The 16660-nt window shown below is 37.0% G+C and overlaps 1 protein-coding gene across 1 annotated transcript; it reads left to right on the plus strand.

Annotated features, from left to right (window-relative positions):
• Window positions 1–5374: 5374 nt before the first annotated feature.
• Window positions 5375–16443, plus strand: arglu1a (arginine and glutamate rich 1a). The gene is made up of 4 exons (XM_051118992.1): window positions 5375–5886; window positions 7943–8168; window positions 12219–12302; window positions 15272–16443. Exons 1-4 carry the CDS (start codon window positions 5603–5605, stop codon window positions 15434–15436), a joined length of 759 nt encoding a protein of 252 aa, XP_050974949.1. The 5' UTR covers window positions 5375–5602; the 3' UTR covers window positions 15437–16443.
• Window positions 16444–16660: the final 217 nt, after the last annotated feature.

Genomic DNA, 16660 nt, shown 5'->3' on the forward strand with positions numbered 1-16660 from the left:
GGGCGACCGTAATATATCTCAAAATTCACATTTTTATGTATCATTAAGACTAGTTGAACACATATCAGTAAGTAGATAAACTGATGAAGAAAGACAAACTTTAGTGCCCTTTCATTTTATGAAAACCATTATTTCACAAATTTATTCTATAATATCAGAGTCTCCCTCGTAATCCAGTTACAACACTGATTTTTACTTCAAAAGCAAAAAAACTGAATTAGCATTTATACAGATATTACACATTCAGCAATAACATACCACTGATTAATATTTGAGGCTAAATTGATGGATATTTGGTTATGAATTTAGTGTAATTATTGCCATTTGTTGGTTACCCCACATGACATATGGTCGCCCCAAATGATAAGAAAACCACAGGTATAAAAATTTTAGTTAAAATGTACACAAAAGAGTTCAAGACGAAAGAAAATGTAACTCTTTTTATTCAAATAACATTTCAACATTTAAATATAACAAATCAGAAGGACATTAACATTTAATAATTTTTATTGCAACACACATTAAATGCTTCAAGAACTTAAGAAGCTGAGTAAAGAATCTCTTTTTTGGAACCTTTTTGATTCATTGGACAGGGATGAACACTACTTGCATCTCACTTAACCTTTCAACATTCAAATATCACAAATAATAACTTTCTTTTTCTGGACCTATTTAGCCACATAAGGCGGTGATGAACACGACTTGCATTTCTCTAAGCTGAGGTATTTCTGAACTTCACCCAATCTTGGAGAGTCAGCTTTGAGAAGCGTGATGTTGCTGGCTCAGGCTCTGAGATCACAGCATGCACATCTTTTCTGTAGTAGAAAATTAAATCTACAGTTTGTGGCCACACGAACAGGTTTTTGTCACCAGATTGTAGCATACAATTGACCTGCACTTCTTCTCCCACATCCTCAAGCACTTGGCCAACATAAGGCTTTTCATCATAAATGACAATAACAAACTTGCCACAAAGATCTAGATTTTCTTGTTCCCTAGGTTGTTGAGGAGGAGAGCTTGGTGGATTCTCAGTGTTGCACACAGTGCGTTTCACTCTCAAGTCTACTGTTACAGGCTTGTAACAAGGGCATGGACTCCTCTCTGTTTTCCTACAGAAGCATGACACAGTCCTGTGAGTGATCTGTGAAGGCTGGGAAGACCAAACCTGGTGTATTTTAAAGGTGCCCTTCACAGCCTCCAAGTTGTCAGGAATTAGCTCATCATACTTTTCAATGCTTTCTCTGTTTACCCAATAGTGTGTGATGCTTGAGCCTAATCTTGTGTTCAGCATCTCATAGAGTTGCTGGGGTGCCTGAAGTTCACCACCTCGTTGGACAAAGCGATCTGCTTCTCTTTTTATTGCCCCACCAATCCCATCTGGGGCCCCTTTCCCATGAGACTTTTCTGAAAAATTCCAGGTCACCTTAGTGAACCCAGAAAGGAAAGGGACAGTACTGAGGAGGTAAAAGTTGTTTTTATTCCGGTACTGTGTAACCGGTCCATCACTCTGAATGTGGAGGGTTGTGATCTGTGGGAAGGTTTCACGAAGCTCTCCTAAGATGGGCTCTAGATGTGCCCACACCGCCCGCTCATCATGGCGCAGGCTGTCAGAGAGTGTTGCATAGGACTTTGTTCCATGCACAGTGTACAGGACTGCTGTGTGGATAGTCGCTTGCTGTCTGCTACCTCCAAAGTGAAATGCCTGAACCTCTGTGCTCAGCTTACATGCATAATTCTCTGAGAAGTCAACATGCAGAACAGCTTCACACTCTGTGATGTTTTGTTTAAGGTAGCGGAACTGCTCTGCCTGGTGTAGCCAGTTAAACTGATGTATCGCCAAGGACTCTAACTTCTGAGAGAAAAGCTCCATCAATTCCTTGATGGTTCCATTATAGATCTGTTTCACCATGTTGCCAAACATTCTCTCTCCATTTGTGGAAGTTACCCTCTTCCACTGCTCCCAGGTGACTTCTGAGCTGCTCTCTGTCTCAGGGAATTCTACCTCCTCAAAGCAGCACTTGGCACAAACACGGTCCATACAGTCCTTATTTTTGGATCACACACTATCATAACCAGCAGCTCAGAAATGCTTTTTGTTTTCAACAGCCCTCTGCTGTAGAGCTTGTTGGCGAGCAGGTGGACATTTTCGTGGTCCATGCATGCACATGTGTCCCGATCCTTGGCTTTTGGCTCAGTGACATAGAAGGGGCGTCTTCTAGCAAACTGCCTATAAGATAGGTGGAGGCTCTTCTTCATTTCACTATTGTACAGCACATGGAGCTCTGTGAGTGGCTTTGTGAGAATTCTTCGCTGTTCTTTTATTTTGTTTTTTGTGATGGTATCTTTTTTTCCCTGGTAAAAGTCGACTATTCTCATCTCTAGTCAGAAAACTAACAACAGCCAGCTTTCTCTCTTTTGCCAGTTTTTCCCCCTTTTGGCTTGACCCTCTCAATGTGTCTTAACCGTTCTTTTGCCCTCATCTCACTTTTTCTGGCCCTTTCCTTTTCTTTTCTCATCTTTGCAAGTTGTTTCCTCAGGTGTATGTTCAGCTTTCTTAATTCATGCTTCTCTGCCTGCAGTCGTTTAAAACGTTTCTCAGCTTTCTTTTCTCTATCTTTCTCTCTGGTGTGGAGGACATTTGTGGATGGAAGTCCTCATTTTGAGGTGGAGCATCCACCACCACACCACCCCCTGGACTCTCTTGCTGCCCCTCCACTGCTTCTACACCTGCTGGATCTGGCAGAGTATTCTCTATGGATTGAGGTGTCAGATCCAACATTGCCTTCTCCATCTTTTTTTCTCTCCCTGTATCCTCTGGATGCAGCCTTCCACTTGTTTCTCAGATTATTCCTCTCCCTCTCTGATAACTCATCTGACTTCACATATGTAATCTTCCCCTCATGCTTTCTTCTTTGGTAGCTAAAACAATAGTGTACAGAGTTGTTCATCAATAACAAGATAAACATTCTACACCTATGCTCTTTCCTCCTTATCCTGAACCTACTCTCTTTAGAGAACAGCTGTTTCGGTGAACAATGTTTAATAGCTCATTGTAGCATACAGTCTAAACTGTTTATTTGATCTACCCTGGTCTCCTACTTTCTGTAGCTCAAGTGACTCTAGCTCACTGCTACAGAAGCTCTTTTTTCTTTACCTCTCTCTTTTCCTGGCAAGATACTCTGCTCTTGCTGCAGGGTCGGAGTTGACTTTCTGTCTATAACGAGCAGTCTTCTCTTTGCTTGTTATTCGTGCCATCTAGGAAATAGGTAAAATAGGTTAAAACTTGTTTAAAATGACTAATACATGTATGTGTCACATAAATGGAATGTCATTTTTTTTTCTACATTTTTCCTGTAGGATTGTGTTAATTATGTTTATCCCCATAAAAGGAATGGAAAATGGCTGAATTTAGAAAAAAGATAAAATATACAAATAATTATGCTTAAACAATTAACTCTATATATATAATTGGTGTATAGAATATGAAAACTACAAATACAGGACATATATCTATCATTTAAAACACTCAGCAGTGGTCGCCCCACATGATACTCGGTCGCCCCATATGATGTTTTCAAGTTCACTCAAGTATAACAGGCTAACAGTTAGCCTCAGAAACCAAACTAGCTTCTTCTAGTGACATGCCACTATCAAATTTATCATCAAAATATAGATTTGTGGGAAAAAATTATAATTCACAGTTTTGGGGTGGTCGCCCACATGATGACCAAAAGTGACTACGACATTACAGCAGTTAAAAAACTGCTTTTTCTTACTATTTGAGAGAGATTGATTTACCTTACAGTTGTTTCCAGGGGTCCTCACTTGTGTCTGGCTGATGCAATATCCCATCCTTGAGATGTTTTTCAAAATAAAAGTCCCAAAATTGTGGTTTGTTGATGGTCGCCCGGATGATATGGATAGAATCAACAAAATTCGGACAACATTCGTTTGAATATCATGATAGAAATATATGTGCAAATGCTTTATAGTTTTGTCAATGGATGTAAAACATGTTTGAAATTATGCCAAATAGGGAAAGGGATATATTTAAGTTGATTTAAAGTGTTTTTAAACCAGTTGTCCTAACAAAAGTCAAGGCTGGACGGTCGCCCCATATGATGTTTTGGCACTTCGGATAGCAGAAAAATGATGAAAAACTTAAAAATTTGGAGAAGTTAGAGTGGTTTAGTAGGTGAAGAAGGTATAACAAGTAGATGAGAAATTTTTATGTATTTTTTAGTTTTTTCTGCAAAATAAAATTAACCCGGACAGAAAAAGGGGGCGTCACGTCATTGACCCATATGCAGTTGTTTCCACAACTACAAATATGTACCGCTGCTTTGTGTAGTACTAAAACAGTCCTCACAGTCATCGATACCTCACAGTAGCTTTCAGCGAGCTTTGGTGCCTTCATCCTTCCGCAGACTAGTGATGGGTCGTTCTTGAACGATTCGTTCATTTTGAACGAATCTTTAATGTGACTCGGGACGAACGAGTCGCCTCGGGGAGAGATTCGTTCAGTCGCGCATGCGCAACATCCTATTAGGTTCTGTACTGGAATTAGTTCACCTGTTTTAGAGTCGTTCGTTCACCTTATGGGGCTGTCACGTGATGAACGAACGACTCAAACCCGAAGACTCAAAAGATGAACTAATCAATTCTCTTTCCGGCTCAGGCTGCATAGGTTAACATTACGGGGATGTCACGTGATGAACGAACGACTCAAACCCGAAGACTCAAAAGATGAACTAATCAATTCTCTTTCCGGCTCAGGCTGCATAGGTTAACATTACGGGGATGTCACGTGATGAACGAACGACTCAAACCCGAAGACTCGAGAGATGAACTAATCAATTCTCTTTCCGGCTCAGGCTGCATAGGTTAACATTACGGGGATGTCACGTGATGAACGAACGACTCAAACCCGAGGACTCGAGAGATGAACTAATCAATTCTCTTTCCGGCTCAGGCTGCATAGGTTAGCTAATTGGGCTGTCACGTGATGAACAAACAACTCAAACCCGAAAACTTGTCAGATAAGAGGCCAGGTGAGCGAATCATAGATTAAAGACCCAGGTAAATAATGAATGAATCTTTTCTGTTTCTTATAGCATTATAGTTTTGTTTTGTTTGTAGTGTGATCAACGTTTGTGTAAGCAGTAGATGTGTTAGGGAGGTAAAACATAACATTTTAATTATATTTTGCTAAAATGAACGTAATGAACGAAATGACTTGAAAAAAGATTCGTTCATTTTGCTGAACGAGACTCAAAGGACTGAGTCGGTAAAATGATCCGAACTTCCCATCACTACCGCAGACTCCAGCGTCCCCGGGTTGCTCACTCGGGACCAGCCCGAAAACATCCGAAAAGAGCCGATCCCGTTGCATTCTGGGAAAAGGAAGACTGGAGGCGGTCGCCATATTGTTTGATTCCGCAGATTCACTGGAGCAGAAAGCAAAAAACACTCTTATTAAACAGGCTAATATTAAATAATTACACAGGTAAACGTCACATAATATTACATGAGGTCGATGCAGACCGTGCTGCATTCTTAAGGCTCTCTTTAGCGGTGTCAGTCGGATTTATTCGTGCAGAATATGGGTCGCTCCCGGAGTCGCAGCTCGTCCCGGTCCAAACACTCTAAACACACCCGCAAACGGAGCCGCTCCAGATCCAAATCCAGCAAGAAAAGGAGCAGGTCAAAAGAACTAAAGAGGAGCAGAAGGTCCCGCTCGAGGTCAGGCAGCAGGAGGGACAGAGGTGGCTCACCACCCGACCGAACCGACATTTTCGGCCGGACACTGAGCAAGAGAAACACCGACGAAAAACAGAAAAGAGAAGAAGAGGAGAGGAGAGCAGAGATGGAGAGACAGAGGAAGATGTAAGATATCTGCATGACATAATATGTGTGTGTGTGTGGTTTATACATATATATAAACTACGTCTATGTATTTATGTACACACACACACACACACACACACACACACCCCTCACATTTTCAGACGTGCCACTGTATGGGAAGGCCACTCACTTATGTCTCAATCAAGTGTCACTTAGTTTGGACAACACCGTCACTTCTATTACATACTTCAAGTATCAACTGTTTGTTGTTTAATATTGATAAGAACCTAATATAGTGAGCTAGTGTGCAAAAAGTGACATGTTTCATGTTACCAATCTGTATTCAGTGAACTTTCATCACTCTTTGGACTCATAGACAGCTGTCACACTCAGGTCATCTCAACACTGAGATCTGCTGGCTGTGTCAGATGATACGTCTTTGTATCTATCACAGATTGTTGACATCTCTCTTTTGTGAATGGAGACCACTGGTATAATGTTGAGAGGTTTGGGGTAGAGAAGGAAAGGGGGTTTCTAGTGAAAGAACAGGAAGAGAAGTGCTGCAGCCCCAGGCTTGAGCTTCACCTGTACATTGTAACCACATTCAGGGTGTTTTAAAATTTAAAGAGAGACCCTGGATCGAGTTTCGTGACACTGAAATCAAATCAGAAGATAGCTGCTGTTGTTAGATTTTTGTTTTGGCTTTGGGCAATGTTATGGTCACTTGATTCAGTATTGTGTCTGTGTTTTTGTGTTTCTTCTGAAGGCCAGGTGTGACAGCTTCCTCCCCTCTAATGGTTTAGTCATGCTTAAAGTGTAAATAAAGTTGAAACGTGCTTTTGTAATCATGGCTTGTCTTTGAGTGGCATACTTTCCTATGGGGTTTTGACGTGTCAGCGTGCCGTGTACGTGTTTTGTTTTAGAATTGTGCAAATCACAGGTGGAGCCTACCAGCATCATTTGCCTCTTTTTCGGGGATCGTCAATGCATTTTTGTGAAATGAAAATGAAAATGTCTGGGACAACTGGATTGCAAAATAAAGCACATTTCACAAACCAAATTCCATAGAAATGCATACACTACCAGTCAAAAGTATTTTTAATGTTAATGTTAGTCTCTTCTGCTCACCAAGCCTGCATTTGTTTGATCCAAAATACAGCAAAACAGTACAATTTTGAAATATATTTACTATTTAAAATAACTGTTTTCTATTTTAATATATTTTAAAATATATTAAAATTATAGTTTTAGATTTTAAATTATAGAAATGAATACTTTTATTTAGCAAGGATGCTTTAAATTGATCAAAAGTGATGATAAAGACATTTACACTGTTTTAAAAGATTTCTATTTCAGATAAATGCTGTTCTTCTGAACTTTCTATACATCAAAGAAACCTGAAAAAATTCTACTCGGCTGTTTTCAACATAATAAAAATAACATGTTTTTGAGCAGCAAATCAGAATATTAGAATGATTTCTGAAGGATGTAATGATGCTACAAATTCAGCTTTAAAATCACAGGAATAAATTATAATTATAAAGTATATTCAAATAAAAAGCAGTTATTTTAAATAGTACAAATATTTCAAAATTTCACTGTTTTTGCTGTACTTTGGATCAAATAAATGCAGGCTTGGTGAGCAGAAGAAACTTTAAAAAAAACGTAAAATCTTACTGTTCAAAAACTTTCATTTGTTTTTATGTTAGCTTTTTAAACACGTCAGCAAAGGTTTGAAACTGGCTAACATAAATGTCTTGTTAAATTGCATTGCTGATTTGAAAGCAAGTCTGCATTTTTAAAGAAAACTAAACATGCAAATACTCAAAAATAGCATTGCATTTAAAGTAAATATTAAATAAAATATTTAAAAATATTATTTCATTTTAATTGTTCTTTTACATTGAGAAAATTTAAAGTTATAAAAGTAAAAAAAAAAGAAAATAATCATCTAATTTTTAAATGCCGGGCCAATGAAAATGTTGAACTACTGGCCTGATTGTGAAAACTTATTCTTTACTGTTAGCCCTGATTATGATGAAGGGTCTGCCAATGACTGCAATGTTTGATCCTTTCATTCTCATGTCCTCCACAGTCGTCAACAGGAGATCGAGGAGCGTCTGATTGAGGAGGAGACGGCGAGGCGCGTGGAGGAGCTCGTGGCACGGCGTGTAGAGGAGGAGCTCGAAAAGCGGCGTGACGAGATAGAGCGTGAGGTCTTGCGGCGGGTGGAGGAGGCCAAACGCATCATGGAGGCACAGCTTTTGCAAGAGCTAGAGAGGCAGAGGCAGGCCGAACTGAACGCCCAGAAAGCCAGAGAGGTAACGCTCGGTCGTTCGGAACACAGCGGAGCTCAGCCGCAAAACGCACACCCGCAGCCGTGGCACAACCTGGTGCTCGTATCCCCCCGAGATAGAGCAGGAGACGCAGGGTAGCTCGATTGAACGGGTGGGGAATAAAATTCATTACAAAATGCGACTTGGAACAGTTCAGTTGAGTCTAGGGAACACTAATGTTTAAGGACATTGGATGATGGAGTCCTCATTTACTCGGTTGACAGACAAGCTCTGCACTTTTTCTATAATACATCAATACGTTTTTATTGAATCGCACACACCTCTAGTGCACTCTCAGGGGTTTCAAGTGAACGTTTTGCCACGGCTGTGATGGACCAATATTACGTTTCCCATCTTTTCTCTCCCCTATTATTTTCCCCATACCCTGCTCTCTTTACTCATCTTTTATGGTTTTACTGTCACCAATGTATGAAACTGTTTGTCTTCAATAAAACGCTTTTCTTAAAAAAGGTCACTCGGCATTCAAATCAGGCCTGTTTTTGTTCATGATCTTTCAGTGTGAACATCCACCATTATACACTTTGATAGGTCAAGACGTAAAGACCGCACTTTAACTAGTTAATTTGCTAAATCCATAGCTTGTAATTCCACCCATACCATAAAGGAGGGTTACTGTGCTCTAATTGTAAAGACGCAATGAGTTATGAACAAGAAACTAATTCCATTCCACAAGCACACACAAAATCCAGCGGCTCAGCACTAATAGGGTTAGATATGTGCCCTCCTTCTGTACATTTTAGATTTGTGCCCATCATCTGTAGCCCTGGTACTGAACCATAAAATGAATCTGTATTGTTGTAGATTTAGCATTCGCACATAGGATCAATTCGTCTTCATTTGCACTAGGGCTGAGCGACATGGCTAAAAACTTATGACAATCATTTTTTTTTTCATATCAGTCGATATCGATAATTATCACGATAAATGTCAAATTTATTTCTTTTAAGTTTAAAGGCAGATTTCTCCTACTATGTGGCTTTAAAATATTCTTTATGATCAGAACATGAAAAACGCTTCATGTTTTTTGAAGTCTTCACTTTACTTCCCAGTAATTTTTCCTTAAAGGGGTCATCGGATGCTAAATTCACTTTTACATGTTGTTTGAACGTTAATGTGTGTTGGCAGTGTATGTACAAATCTACCCTATAATGATAAAAATCAGTGCAGTGGTTTTTAATTAATCTGTAAAAATAATATTCTGTTTTTCAAACCGAGCCATTCTCAGATGCCTATCGGTGTGGCGTCACACCCACAGAGGCCGCTCCCAAGATAGTTGATTGACATGAGCATTTTACCTCAGATCAGCTGTAACAGTCCGCCCTCTTTGTTTCGATGCTGAAACAGGGATGTAAGTTTAGACAAGAATATCTCTGATTGAGCGATTGATGTGTTGTGTTGCTAGATGTAATAATGAACATAGTGGTCGTCATTCACTCCCAACATCTGAGCAGCTGAAGATGCAGTAGATTACGTTTGTTTGTGAAGGGAATGCGCCTCCCGATATACGTATATCTGTCTATGTTCGCGCAAATCATTTGTGATCCAGCTTCACTTACAGCAGAAGTGAGCATAAGAGTTTTCTTTATGAATCTTTGCGATCGCCTTTCTTAATAATGTGCTAGTTAGCAAGTTTAGCGGCTAAAGTAAACAGGCTCGTCACTCCACAGAGAGAAGAGAGGGGTGGGGCGAGCAGAGCTCATTTGCATTTAAAGCAGCCTCGGCCAGAATGAGATGGTTTTTGCAGAGCTGATTTCGGCAAGGTAAAAAGGTTGTGGTTTTACACTACCATTGAGAATTTTTAACCAAAGTATATTATAGACTTTTCATTAAGACGTTTAAGAATCATATCAACTTGTGGAAAATGGGCATCCAATGACCCCTTTAACAAAATAAATATCCTAACAGAAAAAATAATTTCTTAGTTCTGCATGTTTTGATGACTAATATTGTTTCAAATCAAGAAACAGATTTGTGTTCTCTGATAATATTAATAATAATAATAATATAAAAAGATCTTGCCTGTTAGAAATACACATTTGATAGTAGCTTGAGTTAGGATGCAGATGTAATTTTATGTTCATAATAAAAATCAGTAACATCTGTAAAAATTGTATTAACCTAGTTTTTATATGGTGAAATGTAATTATTCTGACTGGTTGAGGTTTTTTTTAAATTAACCATTGCTCTTCCATAGTATCATCCATAGATCATAAAGACAGTTAAAACCACAAATATAGCACCTCAATACCATGGTAAAAATGTAATATGGTTTCTAGGTAATGTTATTTATATGAAAAACAGTAGTCTAAATACATTTAGTATAAACGCATAAATGCAATAGCTTAAAAAAATACTGTAATTATATTCCATTAATCCTCCTTCAATACATTTAATACATGTCTACATTAATAATATAATAAAATTAGACACAAATAGACCACATTTCTGACACAATACCGCTGTTCAGTTAGTGCTACTACAGTAAATTTATGGTAAATGATGGCGATTTGTAGATTAAAAGCCTTCTGACTGTACCTTTGTGCACAGTGTTTCTTCTGTTTGTCAGCGCTGTTTTATAAACCAAGTCAATTGTGTTCTTCACTGAATTCAAGCGCGTCACACTGGTGTTCTTTAGTGACGCAAGTGAACGCATGTGCTCTAGTAAGTTCGTGCCTGTGTTTGAACTTTGGTCCGAGCGGATAAACGTGTAATCTTTTGTTTTGCCTTTGCCGCGTAAACATTATATAAAACGTTTATCGAGGAAATTCATATTGCGTGATAATTATCATTATCGATTTATCGCCCAGCCCTAATTTTGCACCATCAGTCACAAATCGATCTACCCTTCCCTTAATTGCTCATCCATTTCTGTCATGTGTTTTATATTTATTAATTGCTGATTTTATTTTATTTTTTTCTAACATTTTTCCTTTTGACCCTTTCGTTTTGACGTCATTAAAAGTGCAGTGTTTTAAATGTACTTCTGTGTCCTCACAATTTGCTTTTCCTCAGGAGTGCTGCCGTACGGGTACACACACTCACTAACACACACACACGCAAAAACACACAGACACACACTACTACATCCACACTCAACGCCACTGTACCACTGAGCTTAGACGCCAACACATCACTGTTTTTGTTTTCAAACAAACACATCTAATGAATGATCCCACCTTTGTGTTTTTGCAGTCTTTAACATCGTTTAACGTTAATAGCCTGACGTCCCGACACGGTAATGTTGAATGATTAACATAATTCATTTTCCTGGACTGTGCTATATATACTGCATGTGGTGTTGCTGTGTAAGAGCACTAGCTCGTGCTAGCAGCTCAGAAATTTTTAAAGGGGAGGTGCTGCGCTGTCCAGGACGGGACACACGGGACCAGGCAGTAAATACTCACCCCTTTAATCAGCAGTTGTGTAGGTACAGTACACAGTCAAAGGAGAAAGGCGTAGGTATACGAGCATTGGTGAGCCACTACTATTCACTCTCTCCTTTGTTTAAGTTAATCTTTCTTTGTCTCTCTCATTTTGTTTTGAAACTTTTTGCTTATGGATGCTGATAAATTAAAAAAAAAAAGTAGAGAGAGAGAGAACGAGCTGATTGATTTGTTTTTTTCCTTTTTCATCTGCAAACGAATGAGATTCTTCGTTAGTTGTCGATGTGTTGTCTTTACATACCTGTTCTGTATGGATGTTAATGAATGCCTAAATGGGTGTTTGGATGTATAACGTGGCGGGGATTAAAGGTGTGACTGAATACATCCGTGGGTGGGTTTTTTTGCTCATTGTTGCATACATAGAGGTTAGCTTCAGACATTTGATGCTGCAGATCGGAATGTGAAATGTGGAGAGCGTGTGAAAGCGAGCGAGAGAGACGAGTGCGAGTGTCGCTGGCTGGTACCTGTTTGTGCGAGTGTGGACGTGTTTGAGTGTGCAACTGGGTTTATGGGGACTTACTTCAGTGGATTTGTCTCCCCGCCCTAACATGTCACCGTGTCACTCCTTTAGGAGGAAGAAAAATCCAAACGAGAGGAGCTGGAGAGAATTTTGGAAGAAAACAACCGAAAGATTGCTGATGCTCAGGCTAAACTGGTATATATTTCTTTGATTGATTTTGACAGCAAAACAAAACCCAAACCCATCAAAATATGAATGTACAAAAAAGCTAATGAGAAAAATATGTACATGAAACAAAAATGTAATTTTAACAATTTAAAAAAAGGTGTCATATGTTTTAACATTAAATGTATTACCAAACACGAACAAACAATGAGCAATATTTTTATTACACTATTAATATTTGTTAATATTAATAAAAATGCAGTTGTCATTCACAGTGCATTAACTAATGTTAACAAACACATCTTGTGATTTTAATAACGCATTAGTGAATACTGATTAACATTAAGATTAATAAATGCTGTAAAAGTATTGTTCATTCTTAGTTTATGTTAACTAATGTAGTTAACTACTGTTAACTAATGAACCTTATTGTAAAGTGGGCAACACTGTACAATTAGGTGTCATTTGTTAATATTGGTTAATGTATTAACTAACATGAATGAACAAAGAACAATACTTTTGTTACACTATTTATTATTATTTGTTAATGTTAGTTATTCATTGTTCATGTTCGTTCACAGTGCATTAACTAATGTTAAGAAACTTGTAATTTTAATAATGTATTAGTAAATGCTGAAATTAACAGTAACTTAGATTAATAAATGCTGTAGAAGTAGTGTTCATTCTTAGTGAACTAATGTTTACTAATGAACCTTTCTGTCAAGTGTTACGAATAAATTTATTTATTGGGGGTATTTAGTATTGTCCACATGAAAAGTATCTTTTTGTTTTATAGGACAGGTTCCCATATTTAACCCACAGAAAGCCAAAAATTAGGGTCACAATATCAGATTTGAACGACGCTATTATCATGGCCAACAGAATTTGCAATAATAATATAACCGTATAGAGACTGTATACAGTGTTGTTGTTTGTGTGGTATAATCATATCAATATTTCAGTTTTTTTTTTTTTTTATTTTTTTTTTTAAATATCACAGTTTCTCTCTCTCTCAAAAAATGTTGATATCCAGGACTGAAAAACTCCTGATAAAACTGAAAAAGTCAATAATGTTCATTACTTAACTACATTAGTTAACAAGAACTAATGCTTTATTAAAATCACAATTTGTGTTTTTTTACATTAGTTAATGCACTGTGAACTAACATGAACTAATATTGAACAACTGTATTTTTATTAATTAAGAAATAGTGTAATAAATGTTTGTTCATGTTAGTTAATACGTTAACTAATGTTAACTAATGAAACCTTATTGTAAAGTGTCACAGAGAAAAATATGTACATGAAACAAAAATACATTTATTTATAGGGGGTATTTAGTATTGTCCACATGAAAAGTATCTTTTTGTTTTATAGGACAGGTTCCCACAATTATTGAAAACCAAAAATTAGGGTCACAATATCAGATTTGAACTACACTATTATCATGGCCAACAGAATTTGCAATAATGATATAACCGTATAGTTACTGCTGAATTATTTAGAATGTTATTGTTTGTGTGGTATTCTCATGATATCAATATTTCAATATATATATATATATATATATTTTTTTTTTTTTAAATATCAATGTTTCTCTAAAAAAAAAAAAATTATATCCAGGACTGAAAAAACACTGATAAAACTGGCCTAAGAAGTCTTAGAAATTTCGGTAGCACTTTATAATAAGGTTCATCAATTAATATTACTTAACTTCATTAGTTAACATGAACTAAGAATGAACAATACTTCTACAGCATTTATTAATCTTAATGTTAATTTCAATAATTTCATTATTAAAATCACTAGTTGTGTTAGATAACATTAGTTGCACTGTGAACTAATGTGAATGTGAACTCTATTTTTATTACCATTAACAAAGACTAATATATAGTGTAATAAATGTATTGTTCATTGTTTGTTCATGTTAGTTAATACATTAACTAATATTAAGTAATAAAACCTTATTGTAAAAAATATGTACAGGAAACAAAAATACATTCATTTATGGGGGATATTTAGTATTGTTTACACAAAAGTATCTTTTTGATTTTACATTTATAGAAAACCATAAATTAGGGTCACAGCATTAGATGCAAACTACTCCATTATCATGGCTAACAGAATTCACAATAATAATATAATTGTATTTCAATATTCAATATTTCAGTTTTTTTAAGTATCACTATTTCTCTCAAAAAATGTTGATATCTGGAACCGCTAATAAAACTGGTCAAATCTAAGGAGTCTTAGAAATTTCTGTAACACAAACTAAGAATGAACAATACTTCTACAGCATTTATTAATCTTAGTTAATGTTAATTATTAAAATCACAATTTGTGTTTGTTAATATTAGTTAATGCACTGTGAACTAACATAAACTAAAAATGAACAACTGTATTATTATTACGTAGTATTAACAAAGATGAATAAACAGTGTAATAAATGTATTGTTCATTGTTCATTCATGTTGGTTAACACATTAGCTAATGTTGACAAATGACACCTTACTGTAAAGTGTTACCGGAATGGTCTATAATAAATAATAATATAATTATTTAATCTGAATAATACTATAATTATTATGATCAAAAAGGGGTGGGAACTCTAATATAAACGGTTCAAAGCACAGATCAAGCTAATTGTTTTTTACTGAATCTTAAGTTCACTCTAATGTCATTTTTGACAACAGTCAGTGTCATTTTGGCCGCAAATCTAATGACCTTTAAATGTACAAACACTACAGATTTGGTGTTTGTACATTTAAAGGTCATTAGATTTGTGGCCTTTTGTATTACCATAAAGTAGCTGTCTCTCATGGTTTTGACTTGAAGTGTTTAGATTTTTTAAAAAAATTTTATTATGTTAAGTCATTGTGAATGCTTAAGTGTTTTTTCCCGCTTACATAATGTCTTAGTGTATTAAACAATCTAAAGTGTACCTGTTGGTCTTGGCTGATCGAAAAAGTAACTTTTCCTCATGTGTTTGTTTGTTTCAGGCTGAGGATCAGCTACGTATAGTGGAAGAACAAAGGAAGATCCATGAGGAACGCATGAAGCTAGAACAGGAGAGGCAGAAACAACAGAAAGAGGAACAGAGGATGATTTTGGGGAAGGGCAAGTCCCGACCTCGCCTCTCCTTCACTCTCAAAGCTACAGAGTGATTTCTCTTCTCTTCTCTTCTCTTCTCTTCTCTTCTCTTCTCTTCTCTTCTCTTCTCTTCTCTTCTCTTCTCTTCTCTTCTCCCTATTCTTCTCTTTGGATGTGTGCTTCATGTTGAAGTAAATCGGAGTCTCAAAGAGAGGTCTGCCCTGTGCACTCTGCCCACATAAACCCTGGAAAAAGAAAAAAACATTTGAATCCTCACACTTCAAAACCGGACTTGCAGGCACCACCACAGACTTACAAATCAGCTGCCATGTTCTGTTTTTTTTTTTGTTTTTTTTTCAGTGTGTTGTATCGATATTTGACACCGTTATGCTTGATGCACCTTCAGAAACACAGGGCATTTTTTCCTTTTTAATGGCAAGAAAATAAGAATGAATAAGTGTAAATATTTGTGTATATGAGTGTGCGTGGTTGGTTGGTCAAAATATATCAGTGGTTTGGGAGCTCTGTTGGCACAAGCTCAGTTTAACTACTGTTCTTGCATTCAGAGCGTTGGGGAAGTACACAAAAATGTAAATTGGCAAACTTTGTTTTGTGCTTATTAGTGAATGTATGCGCAGGAGTGTGTGGGAGCATTTCGTATTTTTTAGATTGCGGACTGAACTCCTCAAAACATAGTTTCTAAAATGCTGCTTAACACATTGTTCCCATAATCACCTGATATGAGCTGCATTTATAGCATTGTAACCTAGATCACATTTGTCCATTTTGATACACCTTACTCAAATTGCTCATTTTTGAAATGTAGAACAAAAGAACTTATTTAGCATTTACAAAAAAAAAAAGGTTACAATGTTACAAAGTCTTGTAATTTGTCTAGTGCTCTGTTGGTACCATAAGGAAATCGGGAATCACAGGTAAGACTAGTTAGGGTGTGTATGCGAGCGAGTTTGCGTGGGTGTATGAGTGTATGCTAGAGGGTTTTCTTGTCTTGTGGTAAATCACCCCTTTCCTTGTGAACTGGGACATTTAGTGTGATGACCAATAAATCCCATGAACACAACATTGCCTGAATCATGTTTCTTGAGCTTTCTGCAAACCACAAAGGAGTTTTAGAGCCTCAGTGTTTTCTTCTGGGAATTTGTAACTGCCCGCTTGCATAATTTGACCCATTATTTAAATTCCGCATATGTGACCCTGGACCACAAAACCAGTTATAAGTTGCACGGGCGGGTATATTTGTAAAAATAGCCAAAAGTACTTTGTATTGGTCAAAATTA

This window comes from Labeo rohita, chromosome 9 (assembly GCF_022985175.1).
Source record: "Labeo rohita strain BAU-BD-2019 chromosome 9, IGBB_LRoh.1.0, whole genome shotgun sequence".
Classification (NCBI taxonomy): domain Eukaryota; kingdom Metazoa; phylum Chordata; class Actinopteri; order Cypriniformes; family Cyprinidae; genus Labeo; species Labeo rohita.

Bases quoted from the DNA above. Each gene is read 5' to 3' on its own strand.
- arglu1a (XM_051118992.1), top strand. From the start codon at position 5,603: ATGGGTCGCTCCCGGAGTCGCAGCTCGTCCCGGTCCAAACACTCTAAA. The intron at 8,169-12,218 runs GTAACGCTCGGT...TCACTCCTTTAG, and splicing joins ACGCCCAGAAAGCCAGAGAG to GAGGAAGAAAAATCCAAACG. The intron at 12,303-15,271 runs GTATATATTTCT...TGTTTGTTTCAG, and splicing joins CTGATGCTCAGGCTAAACTG to GCTGAGGATCAGCTACGTAT.